The sequence below is a fragment of the Chrysemys picta genome, chromosome 5, assembly GCF_011386835.1.
Source record: "Chrysemys picta bellii isolate R12L10 chromosome 5, ASM1138683v2, whole genome shotgun sequence".
Lineage (NCBI taxonomy): Eukaryota > Metazoa > Chordata > Testudines > Emydidae > Chrysemys > Chrysemys picta.
In genome coordinates, this window is record NC_088795.1 from 15,890,894 (window position 1) to 15,914,481 (window position 23,588).

Sequence of the window (23,588 nt, forward strand, 5' to 3'; positions counted from 1 at the left end):
TTTCCAGGTGCTAGATATAGGTCCCTCTTCTTCCATCCAACATGGCAACAGCCACATCAGTATTATAGCCCCACCAGTCAGGAAGCAGGAGGTAAGAATGTCCATAAATTTTACATTCACTGAGGAAAATCCAAGCAGTTGTACATCTGCTTTGAAGATGTAACAAGCACAGGGCAGCCTGCAAAGACCTTTGTTTCATCCAGTTACCCCTGTTTTGAGCCCAATCATTTCTGTTTGACTGGATGCCTTAACTGGAGATGTGCTTTAGTCTTGATTTGAAGACCTCAAGAGATGGGGAATCCACCACTTCCCTTAATAGTTTGTTTTAATGGTTAAAAACCCTCCCTGTTAGAAACTAATTTGAATTTGTCTGTCTGTCTAACTTCCAGCCATTGGTTCTTGTTATGCCTTTGTCCACTAGATTAAAGAGCCTGGTGTTTTCCTCCCATAAAGGTGCTTTTACACTGTAATTAAATCACCTGTCTTCATGTTGATAAACTAAACAGATGGCTCTTTAAGTCTCCCACTGTGTAGAGCATTTGTATTCTGCCCTCAAGTCACTTTTTTAAGGCTTTTGCTTGCACCCCCTCCAATGTTTCAACGTCCTTTTTTAAAATGTGGACACCAGAACTGGACGTGCGATTTCAGTATTGGTCTCGCCAGTGCTGTAGATTACCGGGGGGGAGGGAGAGATCACTTTCCAACTCACTATTTCCTTGTTTATACATCTAAGAATTTATACCCTTGTTGCCACAAGCTTCACACTGGAAGCTCAGGTTGAGTTGCTTGTCCATTATGACCCCTAAATCCTTTTCAGAGTCACCACTTTCCAGGATACAATCCCCCATTCTGTAGGTATGGCCTGCATTCTTTGGTCCTAGATATGACCATGCATATGACTGTACTAAGGAGAAGAGACTGGATTGTGGGGCTAAACTGTCAGTGGACTGATGGATCTTGCCTAGTACTATAACATTGATACGTCAGAGTTGTTGCTGGGTAGGCTAGGATGATAAGGCTACAACAAATCCGTTACTGGTCAGTGATCTTCCCTTGTCATGCAGATGCCTTTGCTAATCTTACCTTTTGGGTTTTTTTGTTTTTTAAATTACAGAATTCAATTAAATTTGATTATTTTTCTTTTTAGTATATAAGACGAGTCTTGGAGATGACCTCAGTTCTGACACCTCTGGTGACTTCAGAAAAGCCCTATTAACTCTAGCAGATGTAAGTTCCGTCAACTGACAATCAACATCATTACTGTACAGAAATGATATTTAGATCTTGAAATTGTAAATATCAGCAGTCATAGTGAATCCTCTGACAACTGATACAGTACTTCTAGGGTGTGCATAGCTTTGCTTATTTAAACTTAAGGTAAGCGAGTGGCATGGTAGGTTAGAGTACTGATATTTCCCCTCTAGAGATTGAAGTCCCTATCTGGACTTGTCGGTTGAGATGGATTTGGTCTCCTCTTATCCTTGTCTACTTTTATACCACTTGCAGCACCATAGTTTTATCACAAGTAACCATAACTGGCATTCTCTTCTTGGACTCTTTGTACTATAGCAATTGGGATGTTACAGATCAGGATTGAGGAGTTACACGTTGAAGCCAATGCGCAATTCATGCTGTGGCTTGGCTATGGCTTTGCTGTTGCATGATCGATTCAGGAGTACTAAATCCAAAGTTTGACGGGTCAGGCTCTGTCCTATTCCCATAAGAAGCAGAATGATGCAGTTTCTCTCATTCATCCTATTGGACCCCAGCATTGTTGAACATAATGAGGGGGAGTCACCACTCCAGGCTTGATCAGGTAAAGAGGAGAAATAGCAGGAGTGGTGGCTTTGGCCTTAGACCACACGTGGAGGCCCCAAATGCTCATACTCAGCCTTCCCCCCGCAATGCTATTAATGACCTTGTCAGACAAATTTGGGGTGTAAAAGGATGCTGGCAAGAGCCATCACAATCTAAAATAATTATTCTTGGGTGGGTGACTGGGAGAAGGTGTCTGTATTTGAGACTTTCAAATTCTGCACCTTTATGGGCTTTAAACTTCATTTCTCCTTATTGCAGGGCAGAAGAGATGAAAATGTAAAAGTGGATGAACATCTTGCAAAGAAGGACGCACAGGTACAGCAAAGCAAACCAATGGCTGAACCAAGCTGCATTTGGCATGTAGATATAAAGTGTTCCCTATTGCAATACAAAATTAGCTGCTAATCGGCATCTTACAGGGATGGATCATACCCAAGAAATTCAGAGCTTTGAACACCCCAAAGTTGAAATGGAGTGGGCAGGGAGATCATGAGATTAGGCTTTTCCCCCTACTCCTTCCTATAACTGGCATTAGTTTTCTATATATAATCCAGTCTAGAGTACCCAGTTTCCCAATTTCTAACAATGCATTGTTAAACTGCTATAGTCACCTTTTGAAGTGTAAGTATTGCCATTTTACCTGTGGTGAGAGTGAACATGAACATGGGTTTCTTTGAGGGTTTTTTTTAAATGGCCTATGGGGAAAGTTTTTTCATTTTAGTTAACTTCCCATTAACAGGGTAGAACTTTGGATTGACCTTCTCCTTGTTGCCACCATGTGAGGTGCAGAATTTGGGCCCAGCAATCCTGGGCCAACACACACTGCAAGTGTGCTCAAACTTGCTTATTTAAACTCATGATGCACTCAAAACGTGCCTGGGGCTGGTATGTGAGTGGTGCTGATGGGATCTATAAAACACCATCCCCAGTTTGGCCAGTGGGAGGATTATAGTGAAGCCTCTGTCTGAAGAAGACACCACAGCCACTGATGCCCTTGAGTGTAATGGATGGCCAGGAAAGCTCCAAGGAACCCCCATTCCTGAATAAGACACGTTGTTTACGAAGTCCTATTTGTATTTGATGCATTGGAATTAACGCTAACATTCACTTTGTGATGAATTGCATCTTTTAGAAAGCAAATATTTCCATGCTGTCATATTCCTGGAAAAATCTTCTCATTTTGATGAGACATTAAGGGAGTCATATTTTTCCACAGTATAAGATGGTCCAGTGTAGCTCAATAGACAGGCAAGTTCTGCTTTTTATGACTACTCTCTCTCTCTCTCTCTCTCTCTCTCTCTCTCTCACTAGTTCAATTTTCCAGGCTTGAGTTTCAGCAGCTCATGACAGCAACACTATGGCACTGCAATGAAGTCCATTGCATCGCCCAGGTTCAGAATCCTGTCTTCAGAAAACTTACTGAAAATGCAGAGACTAGTTTGCAGTGGCACGGCTCAACATTCTTCTTTTGAGGTCTAGTCTAGTGGCCACAGTGATGTCCTTTCTTTCCTTGTAATAGGTTCTCTATAATGCTGGTGAGAAGAAGTGGGGTACAGATGAAGATAAGTTCACTGAAATTCTGTGCCTTAGGAGCATACCGCAACTGAAACGAAGTATGACATTGATTTTTGTACCATTTTGTGATATTTCTTATTAAATGATTTGTTTTCTATAGCCAAGCATTTGTATGTGTAATTTGGATTGAGGTGCCACTCATTGTCCCACCATCACTTCCCTGGGTCCATCAGCTTTTGCTAAAGGTTGCAGAATAAAAACCTGAGTGTTTCTAGCTCTCATGGTTGTGAAGATGAGCAGTACTGTGTCCATTCACATATGGAAGGCTGCAATCTGAAACAATAGGTCTAAGATGCACGTATTGTCCTTGTTGAGTGTGCCACATATCAGCGTGTGTGTAGATTTTTGAAGTGGGCTCTTCCTGTGCAGTTTTACTCTAAGGTATTTTCATTCCCACTTTTGCAGGAGAAGAGATGGAAAGTTTGATCTTAAACCCAGGCAGCAGGTGGTCTTTTACTTATCCCTGTCTCCAAAGACTGCGTGGATTGAATAGCGTGCTTTAAATGTAATTGTCTGCATGTACAAATGTCCTGCAGACTTGGGGACCAAGCAAGCCTCTGATAAGGAAGTAATTGTGTTTGCTATTTTGTGAATCACTGAATGCATCTTTGCCTTATGACTAATGGAATGTGCTGCATGAGACACCCTCTTTTCTTTATGGGGAAAAAAACAAAAACCCAGGGATCGTGAAAGCTTCAGTGGATAAAATTTGTCTCCACCCACTCAATATATCGGAGTGTCTTAATTTTATGATTATTAAAGCAAGACAATTGGGTAAATGGGCTAACTGAAGCAGGGTCTGACATGCTGCATTAAAGAACAGAGGCCAACTGCCTTTAGAGAGAAAGTGGTGAATGTTAAAATGATGGCACTTGAAGGTTGTTTATTCCTTAATATTTTTACATATATACCTTGATTGGCTTAGAATGATGGCACTGTTGCTCTCATCGTACGGTATGTGTTCATCAAAGGGCTGTTTCAAATAATATTGAAGGTAGTGGAAAGACTCCCATTAATTTCACTAAGGTTTGGATCAGACCCCAAATGGAGCCTGACACATGAGAACACTGAGTAATTTCCTTGTGATATATGTATCAACAAACTGTTTGGTTATCTTTTTAGCATTTGATGAATACAGGAACCTCAGCAAGAAGACCATTGAAGAAAGTATACAGGGTGAAATGTCAGGGCATTTTGAGGATTTACTCTTAGCCATTGGTAAGATTCTTGTGGGGGCGGGGGGGGAGAGGCATGGCTGAAAATAAGCTGTGCCTTTTTAAAAAAAAAAAAAAGTAGGATAGGTAAAATATTAGTCTGAATACCTTTGATTCACAGTGACTTTAATTCTTGCTTTTAGTGATAAGCAGTATCACTGCAGTAAGTATTGGTAACACTGACTTAGGTTTACAAAAAGAAGAGAGCTTGTTAGTTCTGTAGCATATGTTCAGCTGTGTTGGTGTTACAATTAGTACAGTGGTAGCATCTAGCAGCCCTAATCCTGCACTAGGACTGCTTTGTGCTAAGTCCTATAGACCAGCACCCCCTCCATCATTTATACTGACTCTAGGCAAGTGCCAAAAAACCCTCCACCATACTTAGGGATGGGTCACCAGACTTCAGCCACCCATAGTGCTGAACCATTTCTGTAGCACTATGGGGTATTTTACTTTCAGGGCAGGCCTGAGGGTTGGATAAAGTCTTGTTGTTCTTAACAATAGAAATGCTTTAATTAAATATCTATAGATTCACTCTTCATATAAGTGGGTGCATCTCTCATGGGAGTGAGTGTGTAAAATGTATGTAGTTTACCAGCCTGGGGCATCAGCAGGAAGAGAAGTATAAAGTGAATGCAGAATTGGCCAGATGCATATGTGTATATACCTGACTTGTGCATGCATGTCAGGCATTAACTGGTACAAGGCTGGTGCATACAATTGCATTTACAGTAACTCCTTGCTTAGCGATGTAGTTATGTTCCTGAAAAATGCAACTTTAAGCAAAACAATGTTAAGTGAATCCAGTTTCCCCATAAGAATGAATGTAAATGGCGGGGGTGGGCATGGTTAGGTTCCAGGGAAATTTTTTTCACCAGACAAGTCTGTCTTCTAAATGATGAACTAGCACTTGGCTGAGCCCTCAAGGGTTAACGCATTGTTAATGCTGCCTCACACTCTACAAGGTAGCACAAATGGAGGGAGGCGAGAGAGCTCCCTCCATCCTGAGCCCTGTCATGTCCATCTCCCCCCCCCCCCCCCCACTGTATGGAGAAGGGGTGAGCGGGGGGAGGGAGACACCCTGACATTAGCACCCCTCTTCTCCCCCCCTCCTCCCCCGCCCCGCCCCAGCAAGCAGGAAGTTCCCAGGAGCAGCTCCAAGGTAGAGGGCAGGAGCAGCACATGGCAGTGGGGGGAGGGACAGCTGAACTGCCTGGCAATTGATAGCCTGCTGGGCAGCTGCCACACAGGGAACGTAGGGGAGCAGGGAGCTGATATGGGGGGGGGTGACGGGGGGCTGCCAGTCCACCCACGAGCTAGCTCCAACAGGCTGCTCTTTCTGCAAGCAGTGGACAAAGCAGGCAGCTGCCAAACAAGGTTATAAGGGAGCATTGCACAACTTTAAATGAGCATGTTCTCTAATTGATCAGCAACGTAATAACATTAACTGGGAGGACTTTAAGTGAGGAGTTACTGTACCTAGCTTTGAAAATCTGGCCATACATGTCCTGTCCATTTATAGTGAGGGCTTGTAAGCCAAAGAAGGCTGTATGGTGGTATTGTTGTAGTTTAAGTGGCCTGCTCTAACTCTGAACTTTTCTTTTAATAGTTCAATGTGTGAATAACACTCCTGCATTCTTTGCTGAAAGGCTGCACCAATCTTTGAAGGTAGGTTTTCAGCTTCCATACCCATTCTTGAACTCTTGTATATCTTTAAGAGAATCTTAGGTTTCTAAGAGTGATGTCTGTAAATAAACACAGGACTGGTCCCTTACCACAGATAATTCTTGGAGTCAGGTTAAGTGGGGAGGAGAATACCATTTCTAGATGTAGATGCTGGTTTTAGCCTAACTTGCATAATGGTTTTATATGGTGTATTGTACTAGATAGCTCTTTTCTGTTTTATCAGGGTGCTGGAACTGATGAGTTCACTCTTAATAGAATCATGGTTTCCAGATCAGAAATTGACCTGTTGGATATTCGAGCTGAATATAAGAAGCATTATGGCTGCTCCTTGCACGCTGCTATAAAAGTAAGAATTATTGTAATGAACTATTTTTGCATATTGGAACAAAGTTATGTAACAAATGTGCTCATGTAATAGAACATTTTCAATATTTTTTTTTCTCTCTTTGAGGTATGTATAAAAGCTTTATTTGGAAGAGCCAAATCTAGTTAAGTGGGGGTAAGCAAGGAGGTGTTAGTAGAGGAGTTTGAAGAGGAGAGGGGTATAGCTTTAGCATCTGTTTTCAGGACAAAATGGAGTAAAATGGCAATTGAGTAGGTCAGAGAGCAGGTGGCTGGAGGCAGGAGATGACTAGGAAATAGACAAGAATGTGAGCTATTGTGCCAGATGTTTGGTACATTGTGTAGAAAGAAGATACAAGACTCAATCAAGTTATTTGGGAGGTGGAGGCCAAGGTGATTAGGAGGAAGATTGGGGGAGGGGGTATAATTCCCAAGGGAATGGGGTGGAAAGGAAGTGGGGGATTTTGGGTGGAAAAATAAGACTTTGTTTTGGTCATCTCAAGCCTGCGGTGGGCAAGCTGGGATGATCTCAGACAGTGAGCAATGCATGTTTAGAGATTTGTGAACCATTAGCTTAGCTTGCTGACTCCACGTGAGGACGAAGTGAACAGGTATAGATGGAGAAGATGAAGTAACCAGTGACCACTGCAGGATGCCAGGGAAGGGGGACTGGGTGCTCCTAGGTGCTCAATAATATATTATAACGGCAGAACTGCACCACACTGTCTGATACCCAGAATGTTTGGAACTGCCTAGCTTAAGTAAGAAGATATTAACATTAAGAGAATCATTTAATCCTGTTTTAAAGCGAAATTAAAAAATTTATAAAAGGCAGGTGTAGGACCCTGTTTCTGATGTTGTACTGCCTCTTGCAGTGACACTTCCCACAGCTGACCTGCACCAGGCAAGCATTACACGCTAGTACTAGTTTTGTGGTATGGTAGCTAATTTTCATAGTCTCAGAAGCAGATCAGGGACCATTATTAGCTATTTGAAACAGGATAGTTGTGTAAGTCCGAGGTAATGCCAAGTGCTTAATGTCTCTTTGTTTAGAGATAGTTGTTCATTTTAAATAACGTTGAACACAATAGTTTAGTTCTTAAAGTTCTGTTCCTACAACACTGACTGTAATTTCCTTCTCTTTCCAATGACTTATTAATTCAACTTTTTTCCACTTTAATGGAAGCTGGAGTGGTTTTCCCCCCCAGAAATGTCGCTCAGTCCTTCTGAGATATCCTCTCTCGGCTCAATGCTTTAAGTCCAGCAAGTAGCTTCCAACACTTCTCAAATTTCTTAGGTTGGGAGATTACTCCTTTTTTTTTTTTTTTTTTTTTTTTTTAAGTACACTTCTTTGGATTAAACAGTCTTTTGAGTGATCTTTTCTGTCAGCCTCTTTCATAAATTGATGCACAATGTTTCGTTGCTAGAGGTGGAACTGATGTGATGAGCCCTGTTCCATAACGTAGCTCTGAATTGCACATAGCTGATCATCACAACTAACTGCACCATAGAGTTTTTATTTATTCTTTTTTTAGGATAAAACCTAGAGTTCCATACAAAATCAGTGGGTGCCTGAGGCTCTTTCTTGATTGGGAAAAGAGCTAGCTAAGTTTTCTCTTTCCTTTCCTAGTGTAGATGCAGGGTAAGGCCTTGTTGCTTGTTTCATCTGGTGGAAATTGTAGTCTAAATTATCCTACAGCTGCACTGGCGAAAATGATAGCATTTAGGTTGGTCTTAACTAAAGTGTGTGCTAAACCTGTTTGCTTTGCTTAGTTCAGGCAAAGCATGAGTTCTGCAAACCTACATGGGATTCCATTTTTGGCCAGTCAGGTGGTACTGATCAGTGATAAACTCACTGAATGGGCCAGAGCCCTTTAAACTATCAACTTGTTTGTAACTTAATTCCTATATTGAGAAACAAATAGAAATGTATGGAATGACATTGCTAATGTCTGTAGAACACAAATGCCAGGAGTAGACAAGCTTGTAGGGGAACAACATCTTTCATACCATTTAAATACTAATCCAGCCTTCAAAGAATCTTGTGTCATTGTAACATCATAATGCTACTGTACTCTAGCCTCCAAACACTTTGAAAAATTTTATGTATTCTTTCTTTATGACCTGCACTCTGCTGCAGAAGACTCCTCCATAGTCCTAGATTCTTGTCTTCATGAGAAAGTTGGACTGGCTTAACTAACGGTGTCATTCTAACCTATTTAGTTGAATTCATGCAAACCCCTTTTCTGAACAGTTTTTGTTTGTTTGTTTTTGTTTTTTTTTGTTTAATTTTGGCTTGAGTGGCTTAAAATGATTAGGCATCTGTTTGAACTAAACCAAAATAAACCTGGCTTAAACTGAAATTGATACACTCACAGCCTTTTACAGCAATTAGTTCAACTAATACAACTTCCTGTAGTCAACATTTTCCGACCTGCTGTCTACGGACAAGCTTCTAAATCTGCATTTAGGTTCAAAAGTGAAAATTGCCTGACTTTCAGAATGACCAACCACTGTAGTTCCCTGTCATACTGGAAAGTGAGATCACACGTTTAAGAGACTAAATGTAGATTTGTGGTACCTAACTTTAGGTGCTGGGGTTTGAAGGTGTTGGATTTTGTTTGTGGTTAAACAGTTTTCACTCAGCTACTTTCTGCCTGTCTTTGAGTACTGGTTTAGAACTGGGTGGACCAATTGAGTCATTAATTTAAATGGGTTAATTTAGAACTTAAACTTGCCCATTGATTTAAACCAGGTTGAGGCTTTGTAAAAAAAATTTAAAAATTTGTGCTACTGCAAATGTAGATTAAAATTTATAATGAACTACATTATAAGTTGTAGTGGGGAAGGGTGGTTTTTGTTAATACTGCTGCTGGAAGGCTCTTATGACTTTTAGGCCAGGTCTACACTACCCCCCTAATTCGAACTAAGGTACGGAACTTCAGCTACGTGAATAACGTAGCTGAAGTTCGAAGTACCTTAGTTCGAACTTACCTTGGTCCACACTCGGCAGGCAGGCTCCCCCGTCGACTCCGCGGTACTCCTCTCGCCGAGCTGGAGTACCGCAGTCGACGGCGAGCACTTCCGGGTTCGACTTATCGCGTCCAGACTAGACGCGATAAGTTGAACCCAGAAGTTCGATTGCCAGCCGCCGAACTAGTGGGTAAGTGTAGCCAAGGCCTTAGAAAGCTTCTAGAGGCAGGCAACAGTACTGAAAACTGAGGCCGTAATCCTGCAGACACTTCACTGTGTAACTTCAGTCACAAATAGTCCTGGTGACTGCAGTGGGACTGCTTGCACTCAGAGTTAAGCATGTGCAAGAGTGTTTGTAGTATAGGGGGCTAATGAAGACTTTAGCATCAGGGCCACCCAAAGGGGGGGGGGCAAGTGGGGCAAGTTGTTCGGGGGCCCCCATGAGAGTTGTTCGGGGGCCTTGGAGCGGGGTCCTTCACTTGCTCTGGAATCCCCAGAAAACTCTCGCGGATCCCAGGCCCCCGGAGCGTCTTCCGCTCCGGGTCTTCGGCAGCAGGGGGTCCTTCCACTCCGGGACCTGCCGCTGAAGTGCCAGGTATTTGGCAGCGGGGGGCCCCCTGCTGTCGAAGACCCCAGGCCCCCTGAATCCTCTGGTCTGCCCTGTTTAGCATAAGGTCTGTCACTTCAAAACAAAATTGTTCGTTGTTAATGCACAGTTGACTTTCAAAACATAACAAAGTTATTGTCCTCTTTTTTTTTTTTTTTTTTTTTTTTTAAATATACACATGCTGCCAAAATTTCCAAATAGTAGCCTGAAATCTGTGTTTAAGCACCTAAGCGATTTAAAAGCACAAATCCAGTGATTTCAAATTACTACCCCCCTGATGGAGTACAGGCTCGTAAAGCATTTCAGCTTTCTGGACCTAGAGTGAACTTCCCTATCAGAAGGTGGTGGTGGTTGTAAATGTAGCACAGGCTATTACGGAAGTTACTGAGGCCCTGGTCTTGTCTTTTTTTTTCACCATAGATGTGCATTTAAGTGGGAGCCTTTCTACTAGGACGGGGGCGGGCAAACTTTTTGGTCTGAGGGCCACATCGGGTTTTGGAAATTGTATGGAGGGCTGGATCGGGGAGGGGGTTGTGACCCAGCCCCCACCTCCTATCTTGCCCCCACCAGGACTCCTGCCCTGTCCCCTAACCGCCCCTGGATCCCCGCCACCCCATCCAACCCCTCCTCTCATTCCTGACGGCATGCCCCCCCGGGACCCCTTCCCCATCCAACCACCTCTTATCCCTGTCCCCTGACTGCCCCCTGCTGCCCCATCCAACCCGCCCCTCCTTTCTGACTGCCCCCCCAGGACCCCTGCCCCCATTCAACCCCCTATTCCAACCGCCCCAACCCCTATCCACACCCCTGTCCCCTGACCACCACCCCAAACTCCCTGCCCTCTATCCAACCCTCCCCCCCTCCCCCCGCTCCGTGCCCCCTTACCATGCTGCCTGGAGCACCGCTGTAGCCACACCGCCCAGCTGGAGCCGGGGGATGCTGCCAGCACAGAGCACTGGGTCAGGCCCCAGGAGCTCACAGCCCTGCCACCCAGAGCATTGTGCCGACGGCAGAGCAAGCAAGCTGAGGCTGCGGGGGAGGGAGCTAGCCTCCCAGGCCAGGGGCTGGGCAGGTTGGTCCCGCAGGCCAGATGTGGCCCCCAGGCTGTAGTTTGACCACCCCGTACTAGGAAGTTCAACGTAAATCTGAAATGCTAAGTAGGAAACTAAAACCAGTACCGAACATACTCTTCAGCAATTTAAAGTTATAAAATGGGGAAAGTAAAACTAGCAGCAAGTCTGATGTATGTTTTTAATTTTGTAAAATCATGATTTTTTTTTATTGACACTGGTTCAGTATTTTACTGTAATCATGATGAATTAAATCTTCTCCCAGTCAAGAAAATGGGAGTTCAGTTATTCATTTCAGGAGGATCAAGTATCTTGTATCCTCTTAACATGCTGTTGTGTTGGCCCAAAAAGCAGGGTGTGTGGGGGTGTGTGTGTGGAGAAATCCTTTTGAAAATAGCAAATGATGCATAAGGTGATCACTAATGTCAGTTTTTTTTTTTTTTATTTTTTCTCTGCACAGTCTGATACCTCTGGGGACTACGAGACCACACTACTGAGGATCTGTGGTGGGGATGACTGAAAGTAAATTCATAAGGAGCACCATGCTATTGCTTTTCTGCTACCTACAGTAATGCTTCTTGTGAAGGTTTTTAAACATTTAAGCAATTGTAAAACTGCAACATGCCGACTGCTTTCTCATCAAGTATCCTAATAAACGGATGTTTGTTTTTAGTGCATCTCTTCAGGCTGTTATCTAACCACCTGCTGGCATCTGGATAAACTGTGCTTAGACTATCAGAAGCCAGATCTTCCAGCTATACACCGTGTTCCCCTGTAAGCTAAGTCTGTCTGGAAACAGTTGCTGTCTTTCTACAGCTGTACAGCATCAGAAAAAGTGTTAGTCAAATTACTGTAGAGTGGTGGCAGAATACAAACCAATAGAAGGTCAAGTTTATAGTTACAAAGGCTGTGTTTGGTAGTTTGCATTGGTGGACTGATGATGTAAACACTGGATTCTTCTCTAATGAAGTTGTTCCAAAGAGAACCATTTATTTTTATATATTTTAGGGCTGTCCATTGCATTTAACACATGCAATTAACTCAAATTAATCCATTTTAATCACACTGTTAACAATAATAGAACACCAATTGAAATGTATTAAATAGTTTTTGGATGTTTTTCTAAACATTCAAATATATTACTCCTGGGGGAATTCTAAACCACTCCACAATGCAGAATTTTGCAGAATTGCCTGTTTCCGACGCAGAATTGCTGGCTGCCACTAGGGGCCGCTGGACTCTGCAGAGTCCAGCTCACAGTGAGTGGAGCTAGTCTGGCAGGGCTGTAGGCTGCATGCTCTGCTTGATCCTCATTCTCCTGAGGACGGGAGAGGGCCTGGGAGACCCAGCTCTGGCCAAGGGTGAGGAAGAGCAAGGCCATGCCCCCTGCTGGCAGGACAGTAAAGTGTGTGGGGGGGAGACTCTAGGGGTGTGGGTATCTGGGCTCTGGGGGCCCCAACACAGCCCCCTCCAACTGGAATCAGGTTGTCATAGGGGTTTCTTTAATTGTCCACCCCCGGGGGAATCTTCTTTGCTCTTGTCTGTATTGTTGACCTGCTCGTTGATAAGTATTTAGAAATAAATTACTAAAATAATTGGAACTGGAGTGATTATGTTGTGGTGTTTTGAGAAACAAAATGTGCAGAATTTTAAAATTGTATGCAGGATTTAATTTTTTGGCCCAGAATTCTCCCAGGAGTAAATGTATTGATTTCAATTACCACACAGACTAGAAAGTGTACAGTGCTCACTTTCTGTTTTTTTATTACAAATATATGCACTGTAAAAATTATAAACAAAAGAAATAGTATTTTTCAATTCACCTCAAACAAGTACTGTCGTGCAATCTATTGTGAAAGCGCAACTTATAAATGTAGATTTTTTTTGTTAAATAACTGCACTCAAAAACAAAACAAAGCCAGACTTCAGAGCCTACAAGTCCATTCAGTCCTACTTCTTGTTCAGCCAATCGCTCAGACAGACATGTTTGTTTACATTGATGGGAGATAATGCTGCCTGCTTCTTATTTAAATAGTTGCAACAAACAAACAAATCAGGCATATGTAGCCTGAGACTATGGAGACAAAATTTGATAAGCAATGCAATTTGCATTAGTGTGATCAGAGAGGGCTCAGACAAATCAGAGGCAGGTAGCACTACTGCACAGAACTGACCTCTCATCTGCCTGCTGAAGGCTATCCCATTTGGGAGAAAGATAGGTGGACTGGGAGAAATCCCTTTGCACCTTGATCTGTATAATCATGATGGACAGACAAATTCAGGGAGGCCATCTTCTAAATATCATATTAGTCGCACTACGCAGAGCTCATGTACATTCCTGACCAAATAAATAGGTTAGAGCCTATATAAGGGACATTTCAGATGAGAAAACTGAAGTTGGTCGTTTCAAAACATTCTTAAAATATCAACTGGTAAACAGAAGTGAAACTGGAACTGCAGTTGGACTGACCCTGCTAGGGCAGACTACGGCAACTGGTTTCGTCTCTCAAAAACAGAAATAGAAGTGCAGCCACTGGGATTCACTTCTTTAATCCTTACTGTGATGGTTAAGGATGAACAGTTGTTGCTGTGTGTGGTTTGGTTTGTTTGTTGGAGTTTTTGCTAGTTCCCATTGGCTGTTGACTTAGTGCAGTTTTATGCAGTTTCCACAAGGTGGCAGGGTCAGTTAATTGGGACCTATTATAAGCAGAATTGGGTTTGGTTTTTTTAAGAAGTTTTTTAATTTTTTGAGTCGTGGGGTCTGAGGCCTTTTTTTGTCAGCGGTGACTTCAACACAAACTTATAGTTTACAAATGGTTGTAGGAGTGGTTTTAGTGATGGACTGGTTTCAGTGTATACGCATGTCATTAGAATTTTAGAATCCTATCCCCAATCCTGTTCAATTAAGAAAACACACTCAACTTTTTGGCCTGGCCACTTGACCCATCCTATGTTCCAATTTTTTGTCCCACACTGTGATATGGTTCTACATGGGAATGTGCCACATTAAGGCAACAGACCACGGAGGATGGAGAGAGTGAGGATGACATTACTTAATAATGTAAGTGCGCACCTTTATTTTAATATTTTAACATGTAAGTTAATGTATGCAGCAAAACTCAAACTACTAAAAAAAGGGGGGGGAATTTGTATGAACACCCCCACTCCCTTCCCTCTGAAATGGGTTGGCTCCTTTAGAAGGGCAGTGCCGCTTTTTTCCCCCCTCCTCCTCTTGTGAGACTTGGCAACACTGACTGACTGGGAGCCAACTTTCCTACATCAGAATGGTAGGATTACATAGCATGGTTCAAAAGTCTTAAGTAATTACACTATAGCTGTCATATCTATAAGATACTGGTTTTTAGCAAATTCCTGTTGTGGTCTAAAACCTTGTTCAGCTGTAGAGATTTTCTAATTCATCTAACCCTGGACACTTTGGACAGTCCTAAACAACACTTAACGTGAAAAGTTCTCATCACCTGTCCTTCAGGCTTCAAGCCTAGCATGGTCATGCTAGTATACATTACCGTAGGAACTGGAGTACAAGAAGACTTAATTTTGGAAGTATCCATTTTGGGATACTTAAACTCCCTGGCATCACAAGACCAAGCTACAGGATGATGATTTTATGGTCCAGTTACTGGACTGGGAATCAAGAGATCACTTAATCTGTACCTCACTTTCCTTTCTGTGCACTGGGGAGTGATAGCTTCACAACATTCCTGTGAGATAAGTTGTTTGCAGAGCATATGGAGATCCTGGGATGGAAGGTGTAATATGTACATGAAGCATGCTGTTAACTTCCTATCAGGGTCAGCCCAATCCGTGTGCAGTAAATGTATGTACTGCACGACATGTTACCATGAATGGGCCTTTTGGATGAGCTAAACACCAGACAGTCTGTGGATGCTGTATATCATGGCATGCTTTAAAATGATGCTTAGCTTTTGGTGTTCACTTAGATTTGAACTTGTCTCATATTCCCCATGTCTAAGTAACTTTGACCACTGATTGTCTGATAACAGAAAAATTATTTCTAAGCTCTTTCATTAAATTGTATGTATTTTCTAGTACTTTGGCAACTTGACCCAGTTCTTGTTTTTTCAGCTGCAACATTTTGGACACTACATTTATTTCTTCCAGAATTTTAGTCTGAAAAACAATCAAGAACTACACTGAAGCTTTCTAAACATTTACATAACGATGAAGTTTTGTCTCACTCTTTGGGTTTACTGGTCTTCAGAATACTTTGACCCAAGGCCTTAAGTATAGCTCTGTGGATATCTCAAGGCAACCCAAGGCCAGCATATAGGACAAAGTGTTTTCAGAGCTAGGTTGGGTTTGCTTTCAAAAGAAGAAAGCAAAGACTATTGATTAATGCGATGGCCAAAAAAATTACAGAATTTCTCAACTAAATCGTAAAAGTTTTGAAATTCTGTGATTGTTGGTACTGAATTGTTTAACTCTACATGCAAACTGTATGCAGCACAATGCCCATATCATATTTTTTCAGTCATTCTTGCTTGTACACCAGAATAGATTCCACTTATATTCACAGCACCATTCAGCTCCTTGTCCTTGTCATTTCAATAGTCCTAAACCATTGTCTTCCATGCTCTCGACGACATTCTCAGGATTAGGACCGGATTGTCCACTTACTTCATGAAATCCTGGAAAGCCCTCATTAATATTTATTTTGGCAGGATTCTTTTTCTATGGCAACATACTGAAAACCTTGGCTTATTTGGTTGACTTTGAATAAGTCCCGGGTTGTATTCATTATTGTTGATTTAAAATGGAGAATTCTTGATGTCCTTAATTTCTGTAACCTGGTCTGATAGCAACTATATGATCTTGTTTTGAATTTCTGGGCTGAGGTTTGTTGTCGGGCTGCTTGGCTTCCTTGAGAGTTCTTCAGGAACGGGCATATTTGGCCAATAGTTCAACAGTAGACAAAAAGCTATGACTGTTTGGTGGAGCAATCTCCCTTTCCTTATTTTTGATTCAAGATCTTTATCAATGTTACTATGCAAACACCACAGATCAGATACTCAGCAAGCTTCAAAATGGCAATCCAGATGTTGTGAATCACTATTTCTAGATAAATGCTATCAGTCTTTAATTCCACTTAGCCAGGCCGAGTAATCAGAATTATTTTCCCGATCCCCAAACAGCCAACAGTGTTGGTAGTAACGTTTGACCAGTACAGGAGAACAGCATAACCAGGTTTGTTTGTTTGTTTTGTTTTTTATTCCAGCCTTTGACACAGTTTCATAAGTTGTTGAAAAGCATTGATTTGTCTTAGTCTTATGGGAATGGTCCCTCAAGTTGACAAGGGCCATGTTTTACAATAAAACATTTCTGTTCCAAACTTAATTTCAGCACTACATTTTTACTCGTCAGTGGGATTTTTCTCTAAACAACTCAGTTTGAACTTTACTGGACTAAAGAGATCCTTGGTTGTTGTAAGGTATTAACATTTTCATTCTGAACTAAGTCTGCTCTTGAACACTATCAAGTTCAAATGTCTTGTGCTATTGGGATTAAAAACATTTTCAACAGTTGCTGTCATAATTTTCCATGATTTTGTCACTGGTAGCTGAAGCTGTCATGGGCACAGCGGTTGTAGTGACACTTTGCCACAAATTGCTGTTTTCTAAAAACTTTGATATTTGCTCCCTACTCTTCTTTTGTTTCTTGAACTTAGCAGCTCCAGTCAGTTGTTTCAAGGTTTTTAAAATAGTGCATACATTTCTGCCAATACAAAGACATACAGTGCTCACAGGCAGTGAGCAAGTGTGAAGTTTTATAGTGCAGGAACGCTGCAGAAATGATCAAGTTGGTAATTTTGACACGAGTCTCCAAAATCTATCTTGTATGTGATGTCACCATAAGATAAAGCACCCATATTCAAAACCTAACCAACATTTCGTCAGTAAATTTTATCTCATTGAAAATCTGTGCAACAGCAGTTCAGACTTCACATATTAGTAATAAATACACATCATAGCAACCTAAAATGTGTAATTTAGCTTTTTCTGTACCAAACTTTAAGTAGCATGGCACATCCAAAGCGCACACGTACTTAGTCAAAAAGCCCCAGGCTTGAATCACCATTGTGTTACTCCAGTTTCAACCTAGTGTAACTCTACTGGAACTAAACAAATGGATTTACATGGCTGTAAAAGGGGAGTATGCAATAAGGAATCTTTATAGCTGAACCTACAATTTTGTCCATGGAAGCACTTGCAATGTGAGCACAAACAGCATTTGCTTTGCTTTCACCAGTCCTGTAGCTGGGCACCAAATGCAAACAAGTGTTGTCATAAATACAGATTGCTCTTGAAAACTTTGGTCTGTGTCACAGAAACCGAAGACTGGGATGCTGCAACCTAATCTACTGAGAGTCCTCACCACTCACTCAGATTTGGCCTGGCAGCCCCCTCCCCATGACAGATGGGCAGCGGGGCCAAACCTAACTGACATTTCCAGCCCTGTAAGCCCAGATGCAATGCTATTGAGTTTGGCCCCACCAGCTTTCTGTTGGACTGAGGGGCGGTTGAGTGATGTTGCGACTCTCTGCTTCAGGTGAAGTCGTGGAGTGCCGCTCCGTCTGGTTGGGACTCAATACTTTGTGGGCCCAGGCATGACTGCATCACTTGCACCATTGTAGCTAGCCCTTACTGGTATCTAGCTTGTGATGTGCTTTCTTTGAAACAATATTGCTGAATGAAAGTCAATAATTATCTTCCTGGATATCCATGACTGAATATTATGTGTCCATCTTGAGGGACATTATGGGCACTGAAGGGAATAAAGATTAAATGAAACAGAGGAATTCTTAGAAGCCGCTATTCAAGGGGTGAGGATGCATTGACGTTCACTGCCATCATTCTCCCTGCCTGTTTAAATGAGTTGTAAACTCTGAATTGAGACCAGTAAAGGGCATCCTCTTCCTTTATTTACAGACATGCTGGCTATAGTCTGAATGGATCATAGTATGGCTTACTTGTTTAGCAACAACCATTTTACTTGTACTGTAGAACTCCTTATTGTGAGAATGGCTTTGGGTGCCCACCATCCATCCAGTCTTCAGCTTGGAGAAGGGTAGTTGGTTAATAGACTATGCACAGCCAGCTGTGGAAAAGGCTGCTTTGAGTGGAGGGTAGCAGAGTCTGGCAATGATGGAGTGATTAATTTCATTAAAAAGCCCAACAACAGCAGCAAAAAGTATTTTAAAATGAGGACTTTCCCTCATTTCATGCCAGTCTTGTGGCTTCTCCAAGTACAGCGCTGTAGTGACACAGAGCTGTAGTATAGCCCTGGCCTTGACCTAGGAGTCTCATGTTCCTTCAACAGCAGAACACTCCTTAATCGTTGGGACACCCAGCTGGAAAGAACTGTCAACTAACTAATTGCCTCCATTATCAGAGACCCAATACGGAATGTGGTGGTGGTTTTTTAATTACTTTAATAACAGTAGAAAACATGAAGCCATGCAGGAGCTCTATTAAAATTAGATCATATCTTTTAGCAGCCACAATGGACCAGGGGAACTGCATAAAAAGAACAATGGGCCTTACAAGGCAGAACTTACAAGTGTGATTAAGGGTATCTACTAAACATTTCTTCTTACAGTAGGTATCTTAGGCCATGTCTACACTAACGAACTTACAGTGATGCAGCTGTGCCACTGTAAGCTTGCTCGTGTAGCTGCTCTATGCCAATGGGAGAGAGCTCTCCTGTTGACATCATAAACGAGCGGCGGTAACTATATCAGCAGGAGAAGCTCTCCCGCTGACCTAGAGCTGTGCACACAAGGGTTTATGCTGACGAAACTCATGTCACTCAGAGGAATGTGTTTTTCACACCTGAGTGACATAAGTTTTGCTGACATATGTGGTAGTGTAGCCATGGCCTAGTGAATACTTTTGACATTCTCATACCAAATATTTAAATCCTGGCAGGGTCCTATCAGTCCTCTTGATGTAGTACTGTGCAGCCAGGGGTGAAAGTAAGTTAAAGGACTTACCGGTACGCTGGAGTCCTGGGCAGGGGTGTGGCCTCAACTGGAAGAGGCAGGGCCTTTAAATCAAGATTTAAAGGCCCCGAGGCTCCAGCTGTGGCTGGGAGCCCCGGGGTCTTTAAATCCCCCCCGCAGCTACTAGCTGCAGAGGTGGCTGGGAGCCCAGGGGCGATTTAAAGGGCCTGGGGCTCTGGCCGCTGCTACCGCAGTGGAGCTCCAGGCCCTTTAAATCACTGACAGAGCCCTGCCACTGCTACCCTGGGGCTTCTTGCAGCCACAGGACCCCTGGCCCTTTAAAGCGCTGCCCGAGCCCCGCTGCCTGAGCTCCGGGGTAGCGGCGGCAGGGCTGCGGTGGTGATTTAAAGGGCCAGGGCTCCCCACAACGGCTGGCCCTTTAAATCACCGCCGGAGCCCTGCTGCTGCTACCCTAGGGCTCCGGCAGCGGGGCTCAGGAGATGATTTTAAAGGACCCTGGGCTCCGGCCGCTGCAGGGAACCCCGGGCCTTTTAAATCGGCACCCTGGGGAAGCTGGTCGGGTCCGGCACGGCGTACTGGCTGTTGCCGGTATGCCATACTGACCTATACAGGCTTACTTTCACCTCTGTGTCAGCTGACCCTGTGGTCTTTCAGATAAAACCTAAGGAACATACTTCCTGTCTGCTAAGTCTAGTATACTAGTTGCATGGAAATTCTGGTGAGTAGGGTATTCTTCCAAGCACTGAACTAAACAAACAATGAATGAATTAATAATGATTCATCAGGGAATGATCCCAGCTTCCAACAGTGACCAATATTTTCCAAAGCAACTGATGACTTTGGGTGCCTGATGTTTAGTTTAATTTAATGTAAGGGGGCCTGATTTTCAGAAAGTCCTAAGCATCTGCTCTTTGAAAAAAATCAGACCCACTATCTCGAGTTGGGATCTAAAACAGAGGTACCCAAAATCTCTAGTCACTAAGGCCAGGTCTACACTACCCCCCTAATTCGAACTAAGGTACGCAACTTCAGCTACGTGAATAACGTAGCTGAAGTTCGAAGTACCTTAGTTCGAACTTACCTTGGTCCACACTCGGCAGGCAGGCTCCCCCGTCGACTCCGCGGTACTCCTCTCGCCGAGCTGGAGTACCGCAGTCGACGGCGAGCACTTCCGGGTTCGACTTATCGCGTCCAGACTAGACGCGATAAGTCGAACCCAGAAGTTCGATTGCCAGCCGCCGAACTAGCGGGTAAGTGTAGCCAAGGCCTTAGAAAAGTCTTGATCATTATTTTTTTTTTTTTAAGCAGCTTGTGTAATTTTAAACATTAGAAATTTGGAAAGGGGAAAATTGACAAAATTATTTCGTGTTCAGCATGCCAATAAGTGATCCATTTGATAAGTGTGTGTAATATGGTGACCATATATAACATTTAGATTCTTGTTAAAAGTGCAATTATGTCTATTAAAATTCCTCGTTTTAAGGGGCAGATATACCCAATGAACTTACGGTCCAGGAAACTGTTGGCATACTCTGCATTGTGAATCATTGTGTTTATTCCCGGCTAACATTTGGATTAAATTATCCCACCTAAATCAGGTTCACCAAGTGAGTACAGAACAAAGTCTAGCAGCCACCTTGCAGTGATACATTTTGAGCAACAGCTCATTGTTTAAATGCCACAAAACCCAGAATTTGGAGTGGTTGTTTTTCAAACTGAGGGGGAATTTATACATACATCTTTTTTTACCTAAGAAGAGGAGTAAGTTGTTCCACTAGAATTTTCTTAGTGTAAGAAAAATGACCCTGTTTATATCTCTTCCTAGAGAGAGGAAATAGCTCTGAAAAAGCTCATTAGTATGTACGTCAGCTCTTTAGTTCCCAGATTTCTCAATCAAATGACTAAAAATGCAGCCATATCCAGTTTGGGACAGGTGAGTCAAGGGCTTTGCTTTGAAAAATAAAAACTACTGTATCGCGGTATCCCCATTAAAAGTTGGCACTTGTCTACACTTGAAATGCTACAGCTGGTCCTCTGCAGTGCTTCAGTGTAGATGCTATCTATGCCAACAGAAGGGGCTCTCCCATCAGTGTAGGTTCACCTACCTGAGAGGTGGCAGCTGAGTTGAAGAATTCTTCCATCAACGTAGCACTGTCTGTGTCCTAGAGCCCGGGCTGCACCCCGAGCCCGACTGTCTACACCTCTGTGAAACAGCCCCGTAGCCCGACCCTGAGTTAGCTGGCACAGGCCAGCCATGAGTTTTTAATGACAGTGTAGGCATCCTGTTAGGGTACATCTACACAGCCCTGGGAGTTGTAATTCCCAGCTCACGTAGACATATATCATCTGCTCGAGCTAGTGCACTAAAAATAACCGTGCGTCCATGGCAGCACAAACGGCAGCTGGGGCTAGCTGCCGGAGTACGTACAGGATCTCAGCTGGGATTGTGCTCAGGCGGCTAGCCCTTTCTGCCACCCATGCCCCTGCCACCACACTGCTATATTTAGTGTATTAGCAGGAGCTGAGTTAGTGCTTGTAAATCTGCCCAAGCTGGGAAATTACACCCCCAGCTGCAGCGGACATCTAGCCTGAGACAGCTACCAGACTGAATTCCTGACATTACTGGAAAAACGAGGCGTCCTTGTGGCACTTTAGAGACGAATACATTTATTTGGGCATAAGCTTCTGTGGGCTAAAACCCACTTCATCAGATGCATGAAAGTGAAAAAGACAGTAAGCGGTATAAATATTACAGCACATGAAAAGATGGGAGTTGCCTTACCAAGTGGGGGGTCAGTGCTAACGAGGCCAAGTCACTTAAGGTGGAAGTGGCCTATTCTCAACAGCTGACAAGAAGGGGTGAATATCAAAGGAGGAAATTTACTTTTGTAGTGCTAACGAGGCCAATGCAATCAAGGTGGATGTCCCCCATTTCCAACAGTTGACAAGAAGGTGTGAGTATCAGCAGAGGGGGAAATTACTTTTTGTAGTGACCCAGCCACTCCCGGTCTTTATTCAGGCCTAATTTGACGATGACACATTACTGGGTATGTCAAGCGTTCAGCAGCTTGTTAAAAGAGAGCAAGAACAACCAGTGATGATTAGAGTTTGTTTTGTTATACGGCTGTATAATAGTTACAGTAGTTTCCCTTTTAGTAAGAGGCACTTTTATATGTGAAATGGACAAAATTCTCAGCACATAGGAATCAGAGTAATCCTGTTCTTGTACTTTAGACCTGCATTTGAGCAGCTCCCCAGCTGGCGAAAGTCAGCCTCAAAGACCAGGTTGATTTACAATAAGTAAGGATCTAGTCCATTCTTTATATACAGAAGCTGTTATTGATAAAGGGAGAAAATGGGAAATGGCTTTGCTTGGCTCTTTCTCTCTGGGTTCCGTTACCCAAGGTGAACAACTTTAGGTGGTTGGAAGGTTAAAATGCCTTGGAGAAATCAATCTTTCACCACAACTGATTACTGTGAATTTATGCAAGTTTCTCTTTTAGTTTATATTGAAGCACGGAAATCTACAGATCTGATCTCAGAAAAGTGTTTGGACTGGGGCAGTAATGCCTTGTGTATCTTTACTTTGGTGTTAAGTGCATTGCAGATTATATCTACAGGCAAATGCAGCCACTTGTGGTAGTGACAGCATGGCAGACACTCCGTGCTAGCAACATCACATAACCAAGTGTTTTGGAAGGAAAGTAAAGGATAACTTGTTGAACTGAAATTGTAAGCACTATGAGTGGGCAGAATGTAAATGCTTCTCCTACCCAGCAATTCCTGTCAAGCCTCAGTTGTTTCTTTGTAATTATTAGTCTTAAATAGAACTATGAAACATTTTTATTGTGCCTTGGGATCTTTACTAAGCGGTTACGTTTAGGGTTGGATTTTTCAAAGCTGCCAAAGGAATTTGGACAGCTAGTTCCCATTAGAAATTAGCTGGGTGTCCAAATGTCCTAGGCAACTCTACAAATCCCATAGTTAAGCTTTATCTGGGTGTAGGTGACTTTCATCTAGATGAATGTCAAAACTTTACAGTCATACACAGGGTTTATTTCTTCCACCATTGACATGCAGCCATCTCTGGTCATGCCATGTGTTACTGTGAAAAGAAGAGCTGTGACTTATCTAGTCAAAGCTCTAGGGTTGTCAGCATGTAGGGAGACAGAATTTCTCTTTAACACGTGTAATACATTTTCATAGGAGTCTGCGATTTCATCCCTATTCCCTTCTGGTGCCAGGATACTTAAAAGGATTGCATCAGATAAAGGGAGTAAAACCAAAAAGGTGCATAATTG

The 23,588-nt window shown here is 42.9% G+C and overlaps 1 protein-coding gene across 2 annotated transcripts in view; it reads left to right on the forward strand.

Annotated features, from left to right (window-relative positions):
• Positions 1-11,957, forward strand: part of ANXA3 (annexin A3) — a 37,567-nt gene extending 25,610 nt beyond the window's left edge. For both annotated transcript variants that reach the window (XM_065597482.1, XM_005311454.4), the window contains exons 7-13: positions 1,148-1,227; positions 2,077-2,133; positions 3,338-3,431; positions 4,516-4,611; positions 6,217-6,275; positions 6,517-6,639; positions 11,746-11,957. In XM_065597482.1, coding sequence (XP_065453554.1) covers positions 1,148-1,227; positions 2,077-2,133; positions 3,338-3,431; positions 4,516-4,611; positions 6,217-6,275; positions 6,517-6,639; positions 11,746-11,805 — 569 coding nt within the window. In that variant the 3' untranslated portion in view covers positions 11,806-11,957. The remainder of the gene's footprint in view (positions 1-1,147; positions 1,228-2,076; positions 2,134-3,337; positions 3,432-4,515; positions 4,612-6,216; positions 6,276-6,516; positions 6,640-11,745) is intronic.
• Positions 11,958-23,588: the final 11,631 nt, after the last annotated feature.